General features: G+C 47.0%; 1 protein-coding gene across 1 annotated transcript in view; it reads left to right on the top strand.

Annotated features, from left to right (window-relative positions):
• MEGF9 (multiple EGF like domains 9) overlaps window positions 1-20,786 on the top strand; it is a 98,879-nt gene extending 78,093 nt beyond the window's left edge. The window contains exons 3-6 of the mRNA XM_084821440.1: window positions 4,730-4,869; window positions 8,581-8,718; window positions 15,202-15,474; window positions 18,699-20,786. Coding sequence (XP_084677566.1) covers window positions 4,730-4,869; window positions 8,581-8,718; window positions 15,202-15,474; window positions 18,699-19,147 — 1,000 coding nt within the window. The 3' untranslated portion in view covers window positions 19,148-20,786. The remainder of the gene's footprint in view (window positions 1-4,729; window positions 4,870-8,580; window positions 8,719-15,201; window positions 15,475-18,698) is intronic.
• The last annotated feature ends 4,214 nt before the right edge of the window (window positions 20,787-25,000 follow it).

Here is a 25,000-nt window from a genome sequence, read left to right as displayed (position 1 = left end):
CTTTCAAATATAGCTTTTAACCAAAGGGACAAGCAGTGTCTTGGTTTTTGAATCTTTTGGAGACAGCCCACTGCAGGGTCAATTAATACAGAACAAAGCAGGGAGTGTGAAGCCTGTGGCAGCGCAAAACAGGAACAGGAGAGCTCGGGCGACAGTCTTCAGTTCGAGAATAGGGTGGATGCAACCATAGCCCTACTTTCATCTGGGTGACATCGGGGTGTGTGGCACGACTGATGCATTTACGCCCCAGTCTTCACCACAGTTCTGATTCGAAAGGCCGAGAGCTGTGGACAGGTGGCAGCCTCCTCACTGAAGTACCTTTGGGCCCTGGATTGACTCCGCCCACCCAGCTGGCCATTGGAGCCTCCTGGACAGGAAGGAGTATAAAAGAGCTTCCTGTTGCGACGGAGCCTTGCTCAAGCAACGTCTTTCTGAGCTCCGGTGTGTTCCTGTATCCTTGGTTGTTTCTCAGCCCCGACTTCTGGCTTGCTCCTTGATGGTGCCTCTGGAGACAACAGTGTGAAGGCAACATGTAGCTGATGTGAGGGGAAGGGAGAGAAGACATATTCCAGGGTGTGGGGGTTCAGTGGCAGACCCACCTTGCCAAAAACTCCCCCCCACACACACACACACATGTAGGAGAGCGCACGAGGAAAGAGGAGGGAGATGTAGAGAGAGGAGCCATGGGAACTCTGGCAGTGGGTTTCCCCTGTCACCCGGCTCCTTGAGTCTGAGAGAAGAAGTCTCCTCTGTGTGTGTGTGTGTGCGTGCACGCGCACGCGTGTATGGCAGTCCCTGTTTCCTGGAACCCAGCTCTGGAAAGGTCGCATGCTACAGTTCGTGGGTGTCCCAAATGAAGCAGCCTTACACCAGGTCAGGCTCCATTGAGCCTATCTTGATGTCTTTTGCTGGCAGCACCTCCCAAACAAACAAACAAACAAACATAGATTGATTGATTGATGGATTGAACAATGCTATTGGGATGGTTGTAAGCCTCCAAACTCGGAGGCTTACGGCCATCCAATACTGAGCGGGAGGAGTGGAAGAGGTGATTTTTTCGCCCGTCTAGCTGGGGCTCTGTGGAGGGGGAGGGAAGGACGCCGGCTTCCCCAGCCCCCTCCCCACCTACTGGCATGCCCCCGTCCCCTCGTCTCCAAAGTTGCCTTTGTTACCTCGTAGAGGCAGTCAGCATGGTTCTCTCCACGCTGGCTGCGAGGGGAAGGGGAGAGGAACTCAGATTCCTGGCTCCGAGACCTCTGATCCAGGAATCTGAACTATCCTATGCCCTCCCAGACTCTGTCCAGAGGTCACAGGATTGCTCTCTTAATAGATTTGTATACTGCTGACCATATTTTTTAAAAAAATCTCTGGATTACAGGAGAATTAAATACATTATGATATGTATTAAAGCACATTATGATGTGCATTAGAATACATTATGATACACATTAAAATGCAATTAAAATATACAATAATTGCTCAAATATTTATACAATACAATCCATTTATTTAGTGGTGGGCCGTAGGCCGTTCACATATACAAAACAAGTAAGGGCGCAATCCTATGGGGATAGGCGCCCCCCCCCCAAACTCGGAGGCGACTGCCTATCCAATGCAGGGGAGGAGAAGTGCGGAGGGGATCATTCCCTCCGTGCTTCTCCTGCCCTGCATTTGTGGCTAGACAGCCAATTTTGGCTGTCTAGCCCCAGGATGGCAGAGCGGTGGAAGCGGCTGCCGGACGATACATGGGATGTGTCGTACTGGCATTTCCACCTTCCCTGCCTCCAGAACGCCCCCCAGAACGCCCTGTTTTGGCTGTGCTGCGCTCCTCTTCCGAGCATGGAGTGCGGGGCCGTTCCGAGCTTCCTGTGAGGCAGCGTGGGGCGGGTGGGAGGTTGGTTCCTGGAAGCCGACATATCCTATGGCTGTCTAGCCACTGACTAGCAGCCATAGGATTGCGCCCTAAACAATTAAAACATATTAGGGCAGATACAACATCAGGCCAAAAATCTAAAATGGTTAAAACTAAAACATTCATGGTATATTATTTAAAATACATTTAAATGTATTTAAAATACTATATGTATTTACTTCCACATGTAAATGAATAATCATGATCTGAAAGTTAAAACAGCTAAAAGACCATTAAAACAAGGCATCCCCCAAACAGTCAACTGCATTGTTAGAAATGAATTTTGCACGAATTTTCGATGCTGCCAAAGCAGAGTCAGAGACCTTGTGAGTTATGCTGGGATCTGTATCACACACAAGATAGACAATCTTTCTGGAACAGTGTCACAGTGCAGATCAGACAAAATAAAACCCAGAAATTGAGACCTTGTTTCAGAGTATAAAGGGCAGGAGCAGGACAGGAAATAATGTGCTAGATCTTCAGTCTCTGCAGCATCGCAGATCCATAAACGTTGAGCCAGAGGAATGTGAAAATATCTGCCGTCTGTCATTGCTGTTGGTATAGTTTGAAAATGAAGAGCCATAAAAGCTTGCCTAAGTTTTTGGAAAGTAAGCTTTGTCCAATAGGCAGCTCTTTCGTGGTCATATTTGTAAAACCTGTACCATTTTGAAAGTTTTGAGTGATCAATAGCCTGTCTGTCCAGGGAAATACTGTGACCAAAGATACATTCATGAAGCCTCTCTTTTGAGTTCAGAGTAGAAAATGCATCAACTGAAGTCATAGAATCATAGAAGAGTAGGGTTGGAAGGGGCCTATAAGACCACTGAGTCCAACCCCCTGCTCAATGCAGGAAACAGGTGAAACAGGATTGTAGTACATTATGATATCTTGAGCTCCAGAGTTTACAATTTAACAGCTGTTCATGACATAATATAGGCAAAACCCGGACAGAAGATTCTTTTAGAGTTCTCCAGTAATTCATCAAGCCACAGTGGATACGAGCTCTAATGGAGGGAAGACCAACCTCTATCTAAACCAAGGCAGCGGGACTGCCAGGAGGCAAAATCAAAAGTTTTCTAAGGAATCTGTTTCAAAGGTTCTCCAATTTGACCGTTAGAAAGTCATCCCAACTCCAAACTGCAGCTGCATATAAAATCTGGGTAAAACATTTATATAAAACATTAAGAAAAACCTTAGAACCGGTACCACACTGTAATTAACAAACCAGGCAGCACACTCTCTCAGGGAAGGCCTGAAGAGATGAGTCTTTAATTGGTGCCTAAAGCAAGCTGTAGATCCCCCCCCCCAAAAAAAAAAAAAAAATTCCAGGGTGGAGGTTGCTGGTACACCCTCACCAGGCACTTTATCAGGGACAGGGAACAGAACATTGGGACGATTGTTCGTAAATAGGTGGAGCTCCGACGTATATCTAATCTTAATAAAATAGCTCTCTAAAGTTGGAGAAAAAAGAGTTTACAAATAAAAGGGCACTTTTGGTTTACACTTGGAATGGGAGTTCAGTTCTCAGTTTTCAAAAGAAAAATTTGTCGGCCTTCCCCCCCCCCTTCTTTTTGAAAATAGGCATATTCTGCCTTCTAACAGCACTGTGTCTGTGTCTGTGTGTGGTTTGGGTGCATTTTAATTGTTGACCTTTTCTTGGAAAAGCATCCAGGAGTCTTTACTATATGGAGCTCTGAAAGGGGATGTTGTAATGAGCTTTATTCTATAGATGCATTGACCAGAGGCAAAGCTTTCTGCCTTCACTGAAAGATTTAATTCTTGTGTGTACCCGGGCTATGGCTTGGAGCCATATGTATCAAGTTGAACATCCTGCCAGAGAGGCATTAAATCAGAACTTTCCAGCACCCGATTCCCTTTTAAAAAGTTTAATAACTTCCTTTCCTGCTATGCACCAGCTGAAAAGCCTAAAATCAAGGGGCGCAAAGACTCAAGGTTTGCCTAAGAATGGGGAAGAGATTTCCAAATTCACATTTCTACAACTCAGTGGAAACATGTCCTTAGTGAACCATTTAGGCCACAATCCTGTACCCACTTACTTGGAAGTAAGCCCTGTTCAAAATGGGATTTCCTTTAGATTAGACATGCGTGGGTTTGGAGTGGAAGTCCTAGTGGTTTCAGTGGGATTCACCTGAATTGAGCTTCTTTCTCAGTTACACTCAAGAAGTGTTCTGCCCACACATTGGGCGCATTCACACCATCATGGGGTGGGTGTGGGTAGCAGAACCACGCTGCGGGGAGGGGTAGAGAAACCATGACAACCATGATGTTCCACTAGTGGGAACTAGGCTCTGAACAATGTGCAAGAGGAGAATCCACGTCAAGTTACGTTTGTGCAAGTGCAGTTGCAGAAGCAGTTGTGCGTTATGCTCGTGCGATGCCTTGCGCAACCCATTGCACTTAAGTCTTGTGCAAGCCATTGTGCAACTGGTTGGGCAACTGGTTGGGCATTCTGCTTGTGCAACCGATTACGCAACTGTTTGCGCCCGTGGTGCAACCCGCTGTGCAACTGCTTTGCACCGGTTGCGCAACCGGTGTGCAACAGCTTGCACAGCCAGTGGTGCAAGCATAATGGGCAACCACATGTGTAGTGGAAAGATTCAGCAGAGCTCCCCTAGCGCTATTTGAGTTTGTGGAATGTCACTGTTGGATACTGCCCCATGTCATTGCCAGCAAAACAACGGCTGTGAACCACCGTTTCTCTCCCCGCTGCCCAATTTCACTCACTGAAATAAACTCGCTTTGGAGAGAGCCTCTGTGATTCTTCCTTTACCGCTTCTGTGTTTTGTTTTCGAACAGCTCTGGAAGATGTCAGTGTAAAGCTGGAGCAACAGGTCTGAAATGTGCCCAGTGCCAAGAGGGGTACTCCAGGTTCAACGGAACCAGCTGTGAACCGTGCCAGTGCAGTAACCATTCTGTGAGATGTGACCGTTTGACGGGTAAGACGGGAGTGGATCAGGATTTCTGGTGGTCCTGTGTGAGGCTGGTGGAACTTTGTTGAGGCTGATCAAGAGTAACAAACAGGTGGCACAGCTCAACAGCATATTCCCCAACATTTCACAGAGGAAAACAAAAGCACTCCTGCATACTTGTAACTAGGGATACGCGAGAAATTAGTTTCAGTTCATTTTTGATCAGGATTTACCCTGTTAGTACCTTCTGGACTGAAGACTGGGACGCAATATGTGGTTGAAGTCAGTACATTTCTGAGCTTGCAGTGTGATTCACAGACCCCCCCTATCAGTTCTACACCATGTGTACGTTTGAAAAACACACATGAGAAACTGCGTACTTTTGGAAAATGTACAAATTCGCTTTAATCAATGGGAGAAGAATGCACACATTTCAAGGATGTGCACAAAGGATGCGTCCGTTTGAAAAAATGTGTACAGAAATACACATGGATTTTCATGGGAAAAGAAAACACAAAGCTCATAATCTGATATGGGAGTGGGAATGAGCTTGGAGATAAAATTCGGAGAACTTCGGTGAGCTTGAGTTTTGCTGATTCTCACATCCCTATTTGTAACCAGGGCTGTTACTACATCCTGGCCAATGGAGCCCCGACCCTGAATCTATTTCTCAGGACCCCGGATCTATTTCACAGACGGGCTTTTTTCAGGTTAATGGTCATGTGTGTGTGTGCATTTTCAGTGTGAGTCGAGATCTATTCATCTGTTAAACAGTGTTCCTGTCAAGATACGCCAAAAACTTAAGTGACTGTTTAAAAATGCCTCGCAAGAGCGGCAAATACTGAAACTTTTCCAAACTTATAGGCAAGGCTTGGAATAAAAAGCTGAAAGCTTAAAATTGAAATTGACTTAAAACCAACAGCGCCCACACCTGAATATCAAGAATAGCTGGAGTGTTTTCACCTCGTGCACTGGTCTGGGAATGACTGTCTTATTCAGCTGTCTGATTTCTTTTGTATATGAGCGTAGAAAACTGTTTGAAAGCCATTGACTCCAGAGATGTGGGTTGGATGCCCTCTGGTGGCTGATCCTGGGTCACACTATTTCTTTTTGTCTCTCTGCAGGCTGGGTGTGGAAACCCATCCAGTGGTTTGAATCTCCACGCAGATTCGAACTGGGATTGCACGCGTGTGTGTGGGTGTGTGCTGAAATGAATCTTTGAACGAGAGGTGATTGGCTTAAAGTTGCATCATGTTCCCCATTGGGAAGCCCATCCCTTGAGCCAGGTGGAAACCTGGTGTCCATCAGATGTTTTGGAGTACAACTCCATCACCCCAGACTCTTGGCTATGCTGGATGGGGCTCCCGGGAGCTGTAGTTGGAAACATCTGGAGGGCACTCAGTTGGCCTTCCTTGGTGTAGAGAATGCCGGGGTAGTTGGACCATAGCTCAGTAGAGGAGCACATGATTTGCTTGCAGAAGGTTCCTGGGTTTGTTTGTTTGTTTGTTTGAAGCATTTTTATTCTGTTCTTCATTCGAAAAGTCTGCTAGAGCAGCTTACATGAGATCATTCACAAACATGATAGCCCCTGCCTGCAGGCTGACAATCTAAAAGATGTCGGAGAAATCTGCAACGGAACCCAGTGAGTTCATATTTTCATGACTTCACCCGGTAAATTCTGCAGAGGACCAGCTTTCCCCCCATTGGGCAGATTCCACAGACAGAGTTTTCTAACTCTCCTGAATTTTGCGCAAATTTGCTGTAGAAAAATACGCCAAAAAAAACCCATGGCGAAAAATCCACATTTCCCCCCATAGGCTAAAGCATGAAAATACGCATTTGGGGAAATTGGCATATTTTCGCAGCTGTGCATTTGCACAAATGCGAATTTGTGCAAATTTGAAAACAACAAAAAAATCTGATCCTGTTGATGGGCAGACGATGGAATGAAAGGCACCCGACAAGCCAAGAAACAGAGACGGAACAGATTTTACACAATCTCCACTTCCCTACATGACCCAAAAGGAAAAAAAAGGATGGGGAGGGAAGTGGGGGGTGGGGGGGAAGCCATCCAGCACATTTCATATGCATGCCATATTTCTCTTATAGAGCCTAAGGCAATATACGTAAGGTTCCCTGGCAGTCACCCACCCAGACCTTGACTGGGTGAAGACCTGCTTAGCTTCACCAAGGTTGCTGCACCATGTACCTTCAAGTCCACAGACCTGGCTGCAGCAGTTCAAACGATCTCAGGGAGCAAGGCTGGAAATGAGATGGACGAGTGGTCCTCTTCAGTAGAAGGCAGCTTCATATGTTCAGGTGCTTCATTGGGAAGAATTTCCCGTAATGAAGGCGAGCCCCATCCGTGAACAAGGAGGCACGTGATTGATCAATTGCATTTATATCCCACCTTTTTTCCTCCTTAAGGAACTCAAGGTGGCATACATAATCTCCAAACCCAAGGTCACCCAGTGAGCTTCCATGGCCGAGCGGGGACTAGAACCCGGATCTCCCGGCTCCTAGTCCAACACTCTCGCCACTACACCACGCTGGCTCTCTTTTTTTGTAGTTGAACTGAATCACTACCTAACTTTCTCTTTTGTAAGCAGGAGGGTTTCGTTCCCTTTAGCTTCTCCTTGGCATAGAAAGCGTTCTTCGTTCCCAGTCATTTTTATTGCTCATATGGAATGAATGCACCGACCTGGCCGGGTCCTTGCTCTGATGCGCTGAACTGGGGAAGGGGCCCACATGCACAACCCTGAGCGCCTTGGGATTTGATTGGAAGCGAAACCCACCAGGGGTTGAGCTCTGCCTGGGGCAGAAATGGGAGGACAGAAGGAAAGAATGCTCTTCCCATTGACTTGGGAACCGTGGGAATGCCGTGTTTCTGCTGTGGTTTTACAAGGTGCCTTGTCAACGACTGGAAGGCTTCCCTTTGATCAGCGTTTAAGGAGGAACTTGTACACCGGTTGCAGGAGAAGTTGATGCCTTGTCATGTGCAAATGGGGAAATGGGGAAGGCCCGCTTTCACAAGATGCTGGTTATTTATTGCATGTATATCCTGCCTTTTTTCCTTTTGCGAGGAACCCAAGGTGGCTTACATTATCCCCCTCCTCTCTATTTTATCCTAACAACAACCCTGTGAGGTAGGTTGGGCGGAGAGTCTGTGACTGGCCCAAAGTCACCCAGTGAGCTTCCATGGCCGAGTGGGGACTAGAACCCGGATCTCCCAGCTCCCAGTCCAACGCTCTTGCCACTAGACCACACTGGCTCTCTCTGGCTTACACAGACCTGTTCTTGTGGGGATGGGAAGACAAAGTGTTCAGTGTTGTTACCTGCACACTGCTGAGCAACAACAGCGATAATTAATTTCACTGAAAATTGAAAACCATCATGGATCATTAAGTTCATTAATCTTAAGCCAGATTCCATTTCTGTCCTGCCTTTTTTCCTTCTTAAGGAACTCAAGGTGGCGTACATAATCCTCCTCTCCATTTTAGTCTCACAACAACAACCCTGTGAAGTAGGTTGGGCTGAGAGTCTGGGACTGGCCCAAAGTCACCCAGTCGGCTTCCATGGGCAAATGGGGAGTAGAACCCAGATCTCCCGACTCCCAGTCCAACACCCTAGCCACTACACCACACTGGCTCTCTTCATGTTATGACCTGAAGCCTGTTTAAAGCTGTGTTGTTCTGAAATGTTTCTTTGTTCTGTATTTCTGCTTTCTGGTTTTTGCAGGCACTTGCTTGGACTGCCAAGGAAACACAGAAGGCCCTCGCTGCGAGAGATGCAAAGTACAGTTCTACCGGAACAGCTCTCGCGAGTGTCTCCTTTGCCCGTGCTCCACCGTGATTTCCACCGGCAGCTGTCACATCAGTAAGAGGGTTTCCTAAAAGCTCTGTGTGCGTGTCTCTGTGTCCGGGAGAATTCTGCGAGCGGGTGCTAGCAGGCCAGAGCGACCTTGGGGTTGGGCAAACGTGTTTCGCCCCCGGCGACACTGAAATGTGCAGCCGTCTTTATTGAATCACACCCTTAAAACGGTCCGGGGAATGCGGAAATGCAGAGCGCAGGGGGCATGGGGGGATGGCCGGAAAGAGCCAAAGTGAAGTCAAGAAAGCCTGCTGTGGGTCAAATCCAGGTGAACAGTCCATCGAAATAGGCTGGTGGCTCCCATTTCAGCGGGGCGGTGAATCTGCTCTGGGTTTCAGCCAAACTCTGAAGGAGCTCTCCAAAGTGCTGAACCCTGTCCCCAACATGGGCTCAGAACCTTGGATGGCTCCTTTAGAGTTCTGGCTGACACCTGGAGTGAATTTACCGCCCCACTGATGTCGGAACCAGCAGCCTTCGCTGGAGAGCGGGAGGTGGTAGCAGCATGGTCCTCAGCAGAGAGGTCAGTTGCTTAAACTGAAGATTAATTTGAAGATTTCTATGCCAAGGAGGAGTTGTCCCTAGAGAATGGAAAACTGGGTCAGGCTTCCCAGAAATTAATGATAGGTGGCAGATTAAAGTCCCATGAGGGAGGGGGAACCATAACTATGGAGGCATTTCCCAAAACACGTTCACTGTATCCAAATATCAGGATCATTAGAAAGCGCCTAGATGGTCAACCTTTAGCCTGTCAACTAATAGGGGAGAGGAAGGTGTTAAGGAAATATCCAAGGCAGGTTAGGGTGAACAGTCAGAAATTTATTAAAGCACATCACGGCCGTGGGAGAGACAGACAAAACTGTGTCTTCCCCAAATAAAAGAAATAGGATGTATTTATTCAGACGGGAAGCTGGAGAAAGAAAATATACTACGTACACTCAGAAACAATTGGTACTCGGCAACTGTCTTATCAGCACAGCTGCCTTCTTATCTTTAGGGTTGAGTTACTTTGGTGGATAGGAATTTCTTGCTTATGCGTAAGTCACAGTTACCTCCTCATGGTCAGACACTCCAGACTAACATCACCCTGGTGAAAGAGGGGCTGAAACATTACCGTTTAGTATCAAATTCCACAATCTTTGAGGGTGAGCTACTCCTGTATCAGGAGTGTGATCCTGGTAAGATGATTTCTGATTTAGCGCCCAAAGTCCCAAAGTGGGACAAAATGACTCCCCCTTACAGAATTGACAAAGAAAACATACAGTGAATGGGGACACTACATCTCTATCTCCTCGATCGGCATGGAAGATATCCTTTGAGACCCAAGGAGTGCCATTAAAACTATTGTCATGGGATGGGATAATAAGACGCATGATCTGAGCTAAGGTGCAGTATGGTACAGCCAGGACTTGCAGGAATACAGTGCTCGCAGGTTTTTTTTTTATTAACAGGGACACTGAGATCATCTCTCCTTCCTGGTTCCCTCTGAGCTAAGCTGCAATCTTCACAGCAGCTGAGGGGAAATAGATTTTCCCATCAATAATATATTGTTCCCTGTTGCAATGCAAAGCATATTGGGGTGACTTGGTCTTGAATAGGCAACCAAGACGCAATTGCTGTATAAAAACCTGTTCCTGGTGGGGCTGAGAACTGCTAGAACTGGTTTGCAGATAGGGATCAACACAGCAGCCTCCAGTTCTGGACTCCCCTTGGGGGTGTGGCTCTGGGACGTTCATGATGAGCGCCTGTGATGTGGCTGCAAAAAAGGCAAATGCGATTTGGGGCTGCATTCATGGAAGCAGAGCTTCCAAATCCCGGGAAGGGCTAGTTCCCCTCTACTCAGCACTGGTTAGGCCTCATGTGGAGCGCTGTGTCCAGTTCTGGGCACCAGATTTTAAAAAGGATGCAGACAAGCTAGAGAGGGTTCAGAGGAGGGCAACGAAGATGATCAGGGGACTGGAAACAAAGACCTATGAGGAGAGACTGAAAGAACTGGGCATGTTTAGCCTTGAGAAGAGAAGACTGAGAGGAGACAGGACCACGCTCTTCAAGTACTTGAAAGGTTGTCACAGAGAGGAAGGCCGGGATCTTGTGACATGGATCTTGGAATTGTTGTAGATTACAAGCTGAACATGAGCCAACAATGTGATGTGGCTGCAAAAAAGGCAAATGCTATTTCAGGCTGCATTAACAGAAGTAGAGCTCCCGGGAAGGACTAGTCCCCCTCTATGCAGCACTGGTTAGGCCTCATCTGGAGTCCTGTGTCCAGTTCCGGGCACCACACTTTAAGAAGGATGCAGAGGTTTTACCACGGCCCATTTTTATTCGTTTTGCTTTCCTGCCACCATGAGGGACACAAGCTTGTTTCACTTTTTGTTTAAAAGCAGCTCGGAGCTCCTCAGAAGCCTGAGTTTGATATTCTGACGCCACACTTCTAGCTTGCGCAGTGTGATCGCAGGAGTGGGAATGCACACGCAGCCCTGCTGGAACGATGCAAAGGCCCACAGTGGTGCGGTTAGGTTGTTTCAGACTCAGGAGTCCTTGGTCTCACAGGGGTTGGGGTGGAGGTGTTCTTTAGATGGTTCTCTGTGTTACTTCACTTACTAGCTAACACCCTGGAAGACAGAAACAGAATTCAAAGTGATCTTGAGAGGCTGGAGCGCTGGGCAGAAAACAACAGAATGACATTTAATAGGGATAAATGCCGAGTTCTGCACCTAGGAAAAAGAAACCAAATGCACAGTTACAAGAGGGGCGATACGGGGCTCAACAAGACTACAAGCGAGAAGGATCTTGGAATTGTGGTAGATCCCAAGCTGAACATGAGCCAACAAAGTGATGTGGCGGCAAAAAAGGCAAATGTGATTTGGGGCTTCATTAATAGAAGCATAGCTTCCAAATCCTGGGAAGTACTTGTTCCCCTCTACTCAGGACTGGTTAGGCCTCATCTGGAGTACTGTGTCCAGTTTTGTGCACCGCACTTTAAGAAGGATGCAGAGGAGCTGCAGAGGGTTCAGAGGAGGGCAACAAAGATGATCAGGGGACTGGAAACAAAGCCCTATGAGGAGAGACTGAAAGAACTGGGCATGTTTAGCCTGGAGAAGAGAAGACTGAGGGGAGACAGGATAGCACTCTTCAAGGACCTGAAAGGCTGTCACAGAGAGGAAGGCCAGGATCTCTTCTCGATCATCCCAGAGTGCAGGACATGGAATAACGGGCTCAAGTACAGGAAGCCAGATTCTGGCTGAACATCAGGAAAAATGTCCTGACTGTTAGAGCAATGTGACAATGGAACCCATTCCCTAGGGAGGTGGGGGCTCTCCCACCCTGGAGGCGTCCAAGACGAGGCTGGACAGCCACCTGTCAGGGATGCTCTGACTTGGATTCCTGCACTGAGCAGGGGGTTGGACTCGATGGCCTTGTAGGCCCCTTCCAACCCTCCTATTCTATGATTCTATGTGCTTCAGCCTTTACCCTTCCCACTGGCGCTGTGCTGTGGCAGATGGCAGGCTTGCGGTGTCTGCGGCTCCCGCTTCTGGCCATCTTGGCTTGTGCTGAAGAACCGCAGGTGGCTGCCTTGAGGAACAGGCAGCTCCCTCTTCTGACCAGCTCGCTCAGGTGTGCAAGGAGCAAAGATCCAGGGCCTGGCTGCTGAGTCCCCACATTTGAGAGCCACGTCCCCTTACACCAGGGCTGGGCACCTCCAGGAGGTCCAGGGGCCAGTTTTGCTCCCTAGGGCACCCCTGTGGGCTGTACCTTCCCTATTGATTAGACTATTTATACAATGAAATATCAACAGATGCAAACAAAATGGCCCATGCAGCTGCTACAGAGTGCCCCATGGGTCAGAATTAGGCTGTTTGCAAGCTCATGTTGACCCTTTGAGGGCTGTGTTGCTGGTAAGGCTTACACCCTACCTCCTGACCCCATTGACTGACTCCTCTCTCCTGCCCATTTCCCCCCCACTATCTCCAGGCAAAGCACCACCCATGGTCTGCCATGCCTGCTCCAGGTTTCCGGTGCCATTGCTAATTCAACTCGATACGCGCGTGCAGGTTCAGCCTGCCAGGCGAGGTGACTTTTTGTCCCATTCGGCAAAAACGTTAACCAGTGGTAAATCATCTTTAAATAGTGGGCTTTGGGCATTATTAGAACAGCCTTCCTCAACCTGGTGCCCTCTGGAGGTTTTCAACTCCAACTCCCATTAGCCTCAGCCGGCACAGCCAATGATCAAGAATGCTGGGAGTTGTAGTCTGAAACATCTGGAGGGCACCAAGTTGGGGGAAGGCTGTATTAGAGTCATCATTGGTTACCAACATGATGAAATAAATGCATTTTGTACCCACGCACAAGCACATCCATCCAGCTTTCGGACTGGCAAAGTGATAGGAAGATCTCCGTACTTTTAGGCTTCTGCCATGTTTGTACCATGCCAGTAAAAAGATATCATTATTTTTCGTTATTATTTATTTGATTTCTATACTGACCAATTGCCAAAGCTCTCTGGGCGGCTTGCAGATAAAATACAGCATAAAATAAATAAAATTCAGCATCAGCTCTCTGGGCAGCTCACAGATAAAATACGGCATAAAATAAATAAAAAAAAAAATAAAACTCACAGATAAAATACAGCATAAAAATTTAAAATATGCAAAATGTAAAACCAATAAAGCAGCTAGAAACAATTTTAAGACCGTACTCGATCTGTTCAGGCAGCTGGCATAAATGCCCCGCCATATGCCATGAAATGCCTGGGAGAAGTGGACAGTCTTAACCCGGCACTGAAAAGATGACAGTGTCGGCGCCAGGCAGGCCTCAGTGGGGAGATCATTCCAAAATTGGGGGGCCACCACCGAGAAGGCTCTCTCCCTTGTTGCCTCCTTCTGAGCCTCCCTTGGAGGTGGTGCTCAGAGGAAGACCCCAGGGGTTGATTGTAGCGTCCAGGTAGGTTCATGTCGGGAGAGGCACTCCATCAGGTATTGTGGTCCCGAGCCACATACAGGCAGCCGATGCAAGCGGGCCAGAGTTGGTGTTATATGCTCGGATCTTCTGATCCCAGTTATTAATCTGGCGGCCGGGAGGGGGCTGTGCTTCATTAAAAGGAAGGGTAAACAGAGGGGGAAGAAGGCTGAGGAGCCATAAGAATTGAGGGCCGGGAAAATCAAGGTGGTGTCAGGGCACCCTTCTGCCCTTGAAATAATGTGCTCGACCTTTGGCTGAAGCCCTCCGCTCCTTCAGAAAATAAACGTTACGAAATATGCATGAAATATGCCTTGTTAAGGCACAGTGATAATTTGGACCGAGTTTTCATGAAGGCCTGGTGCCCCCTCCAAACGTCGGGAGTCCTGTTTCAGATGCCAGGTGGGGGGATTGCCCAATGGCATGCTCCAAATAAAAAGTTTTCTTCCATCCAAAACTAGCATGTCAGGGAGAAAAGGTTCAAGTCTAGCCTTGTATTTGACATGCTAGTTTTCTGTGTGCAGGGAATGATTTTGATTGGAGGAGCATTTCATCATGTGAGGGCTCACCTTCAACCTGAAGTGATATGGCCCCCTTGCAAGAAAGAAGTTTACCAGCTCAGTCAGTATTAGACTCGGGTCTTGTCGCCTCTCTAGAAATAACTTCTTTCTCACCTATTATCTTCCTTCCCTTCTGTTCCAGCCAACCCACTAACATAGAGCAGATATGCATGCTCTTTTCTCTCCTGTTCTTGCCTGCTCTGTTAGGAGGGTCATCTCCTTTCTACCTGGTGCTGCTTGGGGTACCTGCAAGCCCTTCCCCATCTCCTCTCCCAGGCCCTAAAAATCAGACACCCTGAGCAGCTGCTTGGGTTGACTCCCAAACACATGGTGTTGAGCACGGTGGCGCATGGTGGGCATGCTGAATTCGTCTGGGGGTCTGGAAAATGGCATCAGAGTAGCAAATTTTGGTGAGGGAAGTTGTATTGCCCTGGCTGTGGGCTTCGACCTCTTAATTTAGAGGTACCAAGATAGTGATAAATCAGACCCAGGTTTACTTACAAGGAGTACTGTATTGAGTAACTTACAGCACACAGGTGTACCCAGTGGTTGGATCAGACAGCTTCTCTGAACCCAGAGCCATGGGGTACAATGGATTTTATACCATACATGTTAGCAATGAGGCAGCATGACACCAGCAAGAGCCAACTAGCATCCATTCCCAGCATGGACTAACGGCGTTTGGTCCTCAGCACAGCCACCGCAGCTTTAAGGTAAACAAACTTCACTTCCCAGGCACATCTTGATTAGATACTCTGCTCATTAGTATGGAATGTGCTAGGCTGTGCTATCAGCCCTTTGACTCATTTTCACATGCTCAGAGGCTTACTAGCAAGGGAATTGCACTCATAATGAACTTAAGCAAGGCATTATGGATCTCTAGGCCCCTCTAACACTACAGGTGACTTGGTTTCGCTCCTGGGGCCAATACAGAAGTAACCAGTGTTCTCCCCCACCACCCCCCACTCCCCAGATTCTGGCCACCACACACCGACCTGTGACAAGTGCCGACCTGGCTACACCGGTGCCCTCTGCAGTCAGTGTGACAACGGGTACTACAGCTCTGACAGCATCTGCGTCAAATGTCAATGCAATGGGAATGTCGACCCAGCCCAGTCACCAATGGTCTGCAAGCCAGACACAGGAGAATGCCTCAGCTGCCTCTACCACACGACTGGGCCTCGTTGTGAAAAATGTCAGGAAGGTTATGTCAGGCATTCGGGAGGAGGAAACTGCACCAAGAAAGGTAATATTGTCAGGTTGTTACCTTTATTAATTAATTATTACATTTGTATACCGCCCCATAGCCGAAGCTCTCCAGGCGGTTTACCGAAGTAAACACAGATAAGAAGGCATTATCTGTGAATCTGGAACTTGCCTTCAATTCACATGATGAGATGAGTTACTGTACAGATTTATTATCCCTACGCCTTGAACATTTAAAAACATACCAAGGGACTCCCCTGAGTATGTAGAAACCTTATTTTTGAGTGCCCCATTTTGCTTCCAAACTGATCGACACTCAACCATCTGAGTTCACAGTTACAGCTGTACCCAAGGGTTGGATCAGACAGCTTCTCTGAACCCAGAGCCATGGGGTACAATGGGTCTTATACCATACATGTCAGCAGTGAGGCAGCACAACATTAATAAGTGGCCACTAGTGTTTATTCCCAGCACAGCCACCTGCAGCTTTGAGACAAACAAACTTTGCTTCCCAGGCACAAGAAACTCTACTCATTAGTATGGAATGTGCTAAGACTGTTATTGGCCTTTTGACTCATTTCACATGCTCAGAGGCCTACAATGAACCTAAACAGAGCATTATGGATCTCTAGGCCCCTCTAACACTGCTGCTGCTGTTTATTCGGTCACCCGCTTCCGACTCTTTGTGACTTCATGGGCCAGCCCACGCCAGAGCTTCCTGTCGGCTGTCGCCACCCCCAGCTCCCCTAAGGGCAAGGCCATCACCTCCAGAATCTCATCCATCCACCCTGCCCTTGGTCGGCCCCTCTTCCTTTGGCCTTCCACTTTCCCTAGCACCAGCATCTTCTCCAGGGTGTCCTGTCTTCTCATGATGTGGCCAAAGTACTTCAGTTTTGCCTCTAACACTACAGGTGCCTTAATTACAGGCCTGGGGCCAATACAGGAGCCCAACATGGTGTACATAATCCTCCTCCTACGCTCCATTTTATCCTTACAACAAACCTGTGAGGTAGGTTCGGCTAAGAGTCAGTGAGCTTCAGGGTTGAATGGGGACTAGAACTCAGGTCTCCCGAGTTCCAGTCCAACACACTAACCACTACACCACACTGGCTCTTATAGTGTAATAGAGGCTGGGTTCACACAACATGTCAACACACCCAGTGTGGGTTGTTGTTGAAGCGTGGGTTGTCATGTTGTCTGAGCGCAGTATGTTTAAATTCACAGTTACAAGATGGGGGATACGTGGCTCAACCACACTACAAACGAGAAGGATCTCGGAATTGTTGTAGGTCACAAGCTGAACATGAGCCAACAATGTGATGTGGCTGCAAAAAAGGCAAATGCTATTTTGGGCTGCATTAATAGAAGCATGGGTTCCAAATCCCAGGAAGTACTAGTTCCCCTCTACTCAGCACCAGTTTTATTTTATTTTATTTATTAAATTTATTAATCGCCCATCTGGTCGGTCACCCAGCTACTCTGGGCGATGGTTAGGCCTCATCTGGAGCACTGTGTCTAGTTCTGGGCACCACACTTTAAGAAGGATGCAGGCAAACTGGAGAGGGTTCAGAGGAGGGCAACAAAGATGATCAGGGGACTGGAAACAAAGCCCTATGAGGAGAGACTGAAGGAACTGGGCATGTTTAGCCTTGAGAAGAGAAGACTGAGGGGAGACAGGACAACGCTCTTCAAGTACTTGAAAGGTTGTCAGACAGAGGACGGCCAGGATCTCTTCTCGATCATCCCAGAGCGCAGGACACAGAATAACGGACTTAAGTGACAGGAAGCCAAATTCCGGCTGAACATCAGGAAAAACAGCCTGCTTGTTAGAGCCATCCAACCATGGAACCCATTCCCTAGGGAGGTGGTGGGCTCTCCCACCCTGGAGGCATTCAAGACGAGGCTGGACAGCCACCTGTCAGGGATGCTCTGACTTGGATTCCTGCCTTGAGCAGGGGGTTGGACTCGATGGTCTTATAGGGCCCTTCCAACCCTACTATTCTATGATTCTGTGTTGTCTGAACACAACATGTTTTCTGTGGGATTGCTCATTAACCATGTGGTGTGTCTTGTTAACCACCCTGAACAACCCAACAACAAACCAGGGGTTCTCAAGGTGGCTTGTTTGAGAAAAGTAAACCGCATGCCATGGTTAACAAGCTACCCTTCAGAAAATGTGCTGCATTCAGACAACATGATAACCCACCCTGTGGAAAACATAGTGCATTCAGACCACACAATAACCCATGGCAGGTTAGCATGTTGTGTGAACCCAGACAGTGTTTTCTCCAACTGACATTGGCCTCAGTATTCTGCCCAAGTCTTAGGGCTTTTCCTAACTAGCAGCAATGCTAGAACAAGCCAAAATCAAAAGGCTGGAGGTACTGTCTTTTGTAAGCTGTAACCGTTACCTAGACTAGAATACCTACTTGGGGTTTGTGCTCCTCTGCTCTCCATTGACCTCAGCGATTTTTATTTATTTATTTATTTATTTATTTAAACATACATTTCATTAGCGAAACATCAAAATTGTATACAAAAACATGTGAAATACTGGGGAGTAGACCCCTTGTATAGATGAGTGGGGGGAAACAACAACATATTGCAGCACAGGCTAAATTCACAAGTTGTACTGGATTAAGGGCACAATCCTATCAGGATGTTCATTAGCCTTTGAGCTTGGAGGCTGACAGGCCCCCTGTGCAGGGTGAGGGGAGCGTGGAGCCGATCTTCACCTCTGTGCTCCTCCTACCCTGCATTTTTGCTAGACGGGCTTTTTCACCCGTCTAGCTGGGCTCTGCGGAGCAGGAGGGAAGGAGGCTATTGAGGCTGGAAGATTCTTCGTAAGCCAACCTCCCCAATCCCCTCCTCTCCCTGCCCCGCCCACAGAACTGCCCCTTTTCCTCCTCTCCAAGGTCGCTTTTGCCAGCAAAGAGAGGCAGCCAGCGCAGTTCTCTCTGTTCTGGCTGCAAGGGGGAGGGGGAGGGAGCTCGGACTCCTGGGATCCAGGAATCCGAACTATCTTATAGCCCCCCCCAATACTGTCTAAAGCCCCTAGATTGCTCCCTAAAAGAAAGCTAATAATTGTAACTGCTTATTAATTATCGGAAGGCAAAAATTCACGCAGCTGTAAATCCTGGAGATGCACTGGCTATGCTGTAACTTCTAATGGCTGTCTTTTGTGTCTTCGTAATCATCATCTAAAGATAATAAAGCCACTTTGTCGTACTGGCATTTCTTTTTTTAAAAAAACAAAACTTATAGAATACAGTCCGGGTCCAGGAAGCAGAGGGCTCATCCCTTCAACTCCAAACATTAGCACGTCAACCTTCACGGTGGCCATCAACACCACGTTAACCCAAACCACGGTGCAGACTGTTGTCCCGGTCAGCTCTTCTGACAATAGCACTTCTGCTTTAGCCGATGTCTCGTGGACTCAGTTCAACATCATCATCCTCACCGTCATTATCATCCTGGTGGTCCTGCTGATGGGTTTTGTGGGCGCCGTCTACATGTACCGTGAGTATCAGAACAGGAAGTTGAATGCCCCCTTTTGGACCATTGAGTTGAAGGAGGACAACATCAGCTTTAGCAGCTACCATGACAGCATCCCCAATGCTGATGTGTCTGGCTTGTTGGAGGACGATGGGAACGAGGTGGCGCCCAATGGCCAGCTGACATTGGCAACTCCCATGCATAACTACAAAGCTTAACAAAAACAGAGGAGAGTTGACTGCAGGATCTCTTTAAGTTGTGCAAACCAATGTAGGCCTCTTTGGCAGAAGGCACCAGTTAATGGCACCAGTGTTCCAGGCAAAAGAACTCAATCCTTCTCTTGCGTTGGCCGTGGCCAAGAACAAAAAATAAGAGACAGACACTGGCGATAAAGGAGTTTCAGGTAAAGTTATAGATTGAATTCCATTCATCATTTCTCAGCAATGTCCATAGACACCCCTATGGATAGGAACTTGTATTTAAAAAAGAGGAAAAAATGGAGTTGATTTGAAATATATTTTTGTACGAAATGATGGAGGCATACCAGGAAGTCATCTCATCCCTAATCTAAAGCTACGTTGACACTGGAGCCTGCTTTTTAAGCTCCTGTTTTGAAAAATAGCTGGTGATATATGGTGTACTTACAGGACATGGATCTTTGTTTCAGAGAGAGGAAAAGAAAACTCAGCGTTGTTTAATGCCCTGAACGAGTTTTGCTATTTTGAAAAAATAATCAAATAATAATTTTGAAAAGCTTTACAGAATAGCTAAGGATGTGCTGATACAAAACAAAAGAAATCGAAGTTTCCTTTTCTCGTTTGACTGGGAGTACAGAAGAAAAATAAATCTGTCTCCATTTTGGGGAGGAAAGGAGAAATCGGTGTGGGCATCATCCTCTCTCCTTTTTTCTGAGACCTTCCTTCCCAGGCAATGATGCTATTTAAAATGCCGGAATCAGTTTTATTTTCGTAGCTTTATTAAACTTGGATTCTCCTGTGGGATGCTAGGGAGATATTGCAGGGGCATCTTTCACAAGTCTCCATTCTGAAGTGGAAACGGTGTATATACAGAATGTAACAAAGATTTCTCGGCATTGTATTTGTAACTATTTGTACAAAAATATTACAAGTCATATTTTATCCGTTAGATTTTATCTGTACAGCAGTTCATGGCATTGTAAAAACAAAACCCAAAACAACACTGAAAAAGCAAGTATTATATTAAAGTGCTGTAAATTTAGATGGTAATATTGTTGGAGCTGGGTCTCCAGCAAAGGTTTGTTGCTAATTTTTCCCTTTTCTGATAACACGAATTACTTGTGTCTTAAACTGAACATTTCTTTTCATTGGTTTGTTTGAATCCCTATAGTAGCTTCCCCAACTTCATGTCCTTCAGATATATTGGAATAAACCTGCCATCATCCATCACCATTGGCCATTCTGGCTGGATTGATGGGAGTTGTAGTCTCAAACATCTGGAGGGCTTCAGATTGGGGAGGGCTGTTCTACCACATTTTCCTCCACTCCTCTGTCCCCTGAATGAATCAGTCTTTGAGGCCCTTGTGAATTTCTGGCAATCGGATGTAATACTCGAACAGCCTTTGGTTCATGCTTATGCAAAATGCAGGAACATTTCTGTGAATCTGAAAAGTAAGCCTAGGAAGTGTATTAGGAACAGAGAAGGTCTTTCCTGTCATATTTGTCAGCTCCTTTCTAATGCTGAGTTTTTCACCTCTTGAGTTGCTACCATTTCTCCCTCTAGCAACCATAGCTGTCAAGTTGACAAGCCAGTCTTGGAAATTTGAGTTTTCCCCTCAACTCTGGGTCTTGTAAAGAGAACATGGGCAAGGGAGCAGAACTCTACCACCCATCCTTTCCATTGGGAGTGCTTCCAGACAAGCTGTTTACTCTGAATTTGTCATTCATAGTTCACTTGATTTTCCCCCTATTGGACACATACATGACATCATCAAATTGTTGACTTCCTGTGTTTTCCCCACGCCTTTTCTGTTTCTTTTGACAGCTCACAAAACCCACCCTCTTTTGGAAAGACCAATCAGCAGTGCACACTTTGCTGGGGGAAAAGTAGCGCTAAGGTGATGTTCACTTTTTCGAAGGGGATCACTTTGGAGAAGTGATGTTTTGGGCAGTTGAGTGCTATCGCCACACCTCTTCACTTCAGTATACCTTTTGCTATTGTCTCTCTAGTCAGTACTGTTGTAGTGGTATGTTTAGTTTTTAAAGAGAGCAATCCAATGGCCCCTGGACAGAGTTTGCGGGGCCACAGGACAGTTCAGATTCCTGGATCCAAGGTCGGTGGCAGCACTGTGTCCTCAGACCCAGGAATCCAAGCTCCCTCCCCCTCGCAGCTGTTGTGGAGAGAACTGCACTGGTTGTCTCTCTGAGGTTGGAAAGACAGCCTCAGAGAGGAGGGAAATGGGGCGTTCCCATGGATGGGGAGGGGACTGGAGAGTCCAGTGTACAAAGAATCCTCTGACTTCCCCAGCCTCCTTCCCTCCCCCTCTCCAGTGCCTCACTCAGCTAGATGGGCAAAAAAGCCCAATTAGGTGAAATGCAGAGTGGGAGGAATGCAGAGGTGAGGATCACCTCCGCTGTTCCTCCCTCTCTGCACTGGATGGCCATAAGCCTCTGAGTTTGGAAAATCCAAACAGAAAATCCTATGGCCATCCCCATAGGATTGCCCCCCTAATCAGTTTTCCCCCCTAATTTGCACTGTTATTAAGAAAAACAAACTTTTAAAGCACAATTTAAATACTTGATATAAAAAACCCGCAGGCTTAAATGGTGTACTCAGGTGCTTTGTCCCTCGCATGGCTCTGTCATGCCGACTGGTGTGGATGGAACATAGCGAGATGTACATACAAAAAACACAATGGGAAGTATGGGAAGTCCGTTGCAACTCTGCATGGAAGAGCAATCACTGGGGAGTGCTAACAGCCTCCGGTCTGGAAGCACCCAAAATCCGCTGCTGGTCTGAAAACTGTCTGCAGCATTGGAGAGGCTGGGTTTGAGGAGTGTGAGAAAGTGTTGTCCGTTCAGAAAGAAGCCTCTGGGTCAACTGATACCTGCACTGTGATGCACATCAGTATCTGCATTACAGAGGCTCACCTAGATCTCATTAGATTTGGACATGCTGGTTCAGGGAGCTATAGTCTAACACAGCTGGGGGCACCAGCTCCAGGAAGACTGATTTAGACAGTTCAATCTTTTGTTGAAGACAGCAATGGCAACGCCGTCTGGGTTTGCACATTTACAGTGGGTTCAGGCCACCACAGTGGTTCCTTCTCCCACGGGGTGGGGAAATCTCACAGGGTTCTTCCTTATGTCCGTTGGTTCTTCTAAAGTGATGCTGATCTTTAGCCTCATTAAAATTTTCAGCACCAAGTGAGTACTTGCTCTGTTGAATAGGATTTTATCACACCCCACAACAACAAACTTGAAACAAGTTTGATCACATATAGGGGTTTTACGATGGCATCATAAGTTAGAAAAGAACCGCTGTAGAGGTCCATGCTTCTGGATACGGTCCGGGGGTGGCTGGGGATGTTCACTGCTCCTTTCTTCCAGTCCTGCCTTTTGCACTGCAAAGGATCCTAGTTCCAGATGTGTCTCCTGTAAGGCCTCATCTTGAGTACTGTGTCCAGTTCTGGGGACCACACTTTAAGGATGCAAACTGGAGAGGGTTCAGAGGAGGGCAACAAAGATGATCAGGGGACTGGAAACAAAGGCCTATGAGGAGAGACTGAAAGAACTGGGCATGTTAACCCTTGAGAAGAGAAGACTGAGGGGAGATAGGATAGCGCTCTTCAAGGACTTGAAAGGTTGTCACAGGGAGGAAGGCCAGGATCTCTTCTCGATCATCCCAGAGTGCAGGACACAGAATGATGGGCTCAAGTTACAGGAAGCCAGATTCCGCCTGAACATCAGGAAAAATGTCCTGACTGTTAGAGCAATACGACCATGGAACCAATGACCTGGGGAGGTGGTGGGCTCTCCCACCCTGGAGGCTTTCAAGACGAGGCTGGACAGCCACCTGTCAGGGATGCTCTGACTTGGATTCCTGCACTGAGCAGGGGGTTGGACTCGATGGTCTTATAGGCCCCTTCCAACCCTACTGTTCTATGATTCTACGACCCCAGATTACTGTCCTTCATTCTCTATCACACTGAAGTGAAGATGTGGGTGGCCACGTGGTTATAGCCAATTAGTGTGGTTCTTTCTGGCCTGAAATTCAAGCCTAGAATCTCCCTATTGTCTTGGCTAGAGAATAACGTCTACAAGGGTATATTGGATAGTCTTGAAATGTGGTGGTAAGGACAATAATGTTTGTTTTGCTCTACTGCCAACAGAGAAGGTGCATGCAAGTTTTCATTTCAAAAATAAAATTTTGTCCACATCTTCCTGCCCATTTCTCAGTACCATAGCCCTCATCACAGGGCATGGTTGTGTTGTACTCTATCCCTCTCAAAACACCTTATAAAGCAGCCTACCCCAACCTGGTGTGCTTCAGATGTTTTGGACTTCAACTCCCGTCAGCCTCAGCCAGTGCAGCCAATGGTCAGGAATGCTTGGAGTTCTAGTCCAAAACATCTGGAGGGCATCAGGTTAGAGAAGGCTGTTATACTCCACCCACTTGTGATCGGTTAACACCCCCCCTTCTTTTATCCTTTTGGTTCCAAGGCACAATTCCCTTCCATACTTGTCAATTTCATCCTCCCCTTGAGTCAGGGAAGAGTGGGGGAAATTGACAAGATCTTTGACAAGTGTGGAATAGGGCTCTGCTGGGCTAAACTAACTAGTGTGTGGAGAGGATGAAACTGACAAGGATATTGACAAGAGGGGAATACGCCTCTCTGGGGTTACATAGTGGACAGGCAGACTTGCGATCGTGTGCACTTGCACAAGATCGACGATAACAAAATATATTTTAAAAATTATGACCCCCTTTGTGCAAATTTAAAATCCCCGAAAAGATCCAAATTACCATTTGCGCAAATTATGGGACCTGAAAAAAGTGCAAAACATTTCCAGAACAGGGAAAAACAGTTTGCTACAGTCTGTCGCCACTTATTGGAATAGAAACACTGCAAAATCCTGTCAGGCTTAGACAGAATGGAATCCCAAATGTGTCGCACATCCCTACCCAGCGACCAAAGCTGAGACAAGCTAGGTGCAGGTCCATCTCAGATGTGATCAGTTGGTAGGTTTGGAATGGCAGGAACACTCCCTATCTCCTGGATCTGGAATGAAAGCAGGCAACAGAGCTGAGTAAGTGTGCCTCCTCCAGGTAACAAAGCCTATTATATTTCATAGAATCCCAGGAGGGAAAGGCGATCTTGACAGAGTGCACAAACCCACCTCCTATGAGGGAGGGCCTGGTTGGGAAAAATGCATGAGAAACATTGCATTGCATGGGATAAACCAGATTATATGAAGGAAAGGAAACCTCTGTATACATCTCGATATAGGACTTCTTGTTTTACAGCCTCCCAAAATTGAGTTTGATTCTTGTTAAAGTGACTGTTAGCTAGCAGGCCAGGTATCACAAAACCAACCTGGTTCAAGTCCATCAACTGATAAACGTTGGTGCCCTTGGGCATTCTCCGTTGGCAGCAGATTAGATGAAGGGAAAGGCAGTCTAGACAGAATCCTCAAACCCCCTTCCTAGTACTGGAGCAGGTGGGATGGTTTGCAGGGATGTAAAACAAATCAGTTCTGAAGAGAATGGTAGTGAATGATGTGCCTAAGAGTGGATGTTCGTATGAGAGTAGTCAGCATTTAAGTCTGGTGATAGAAGTGTGACAGTATATTCGGATTCCAATTTCACTTTCCAGATTCACTTTCTCCCCCGACCTTTAAAAAAAAATAAAAATCTGAGAATATTGTCTTTCACCTATGCTTCATTATGACAGACATTCCGGATTTGTTTTCCATTTGTAAAGCTGCCTTGTTGTTTCTGAATACCTTTGCAAAGTCTAAAACCGACTTAATCCAGAAAGTGAAGGGCTTGGCAAACTTTACAGAGTCAAGCAGGCTGAACTAAACTGTAAC

The sequence above is a fragment of the Heloderma suspectum genome, chromosome 14 (genome assembly GCF_057233095.1).
Source record: "Heloderma suspectum isolate Gila_16-S chromosome 14, 16-S_ref, whole genome shotgun sequence".
NCBI lineage: Eukaryota > Metazoa > Chordata > Lepidosauria > Squamata > Helodermatidae > Heloderma > Heloderma suspectum.
This window is presented reverse-complemented; position numbering and strand designations above follow the sequence as displayed.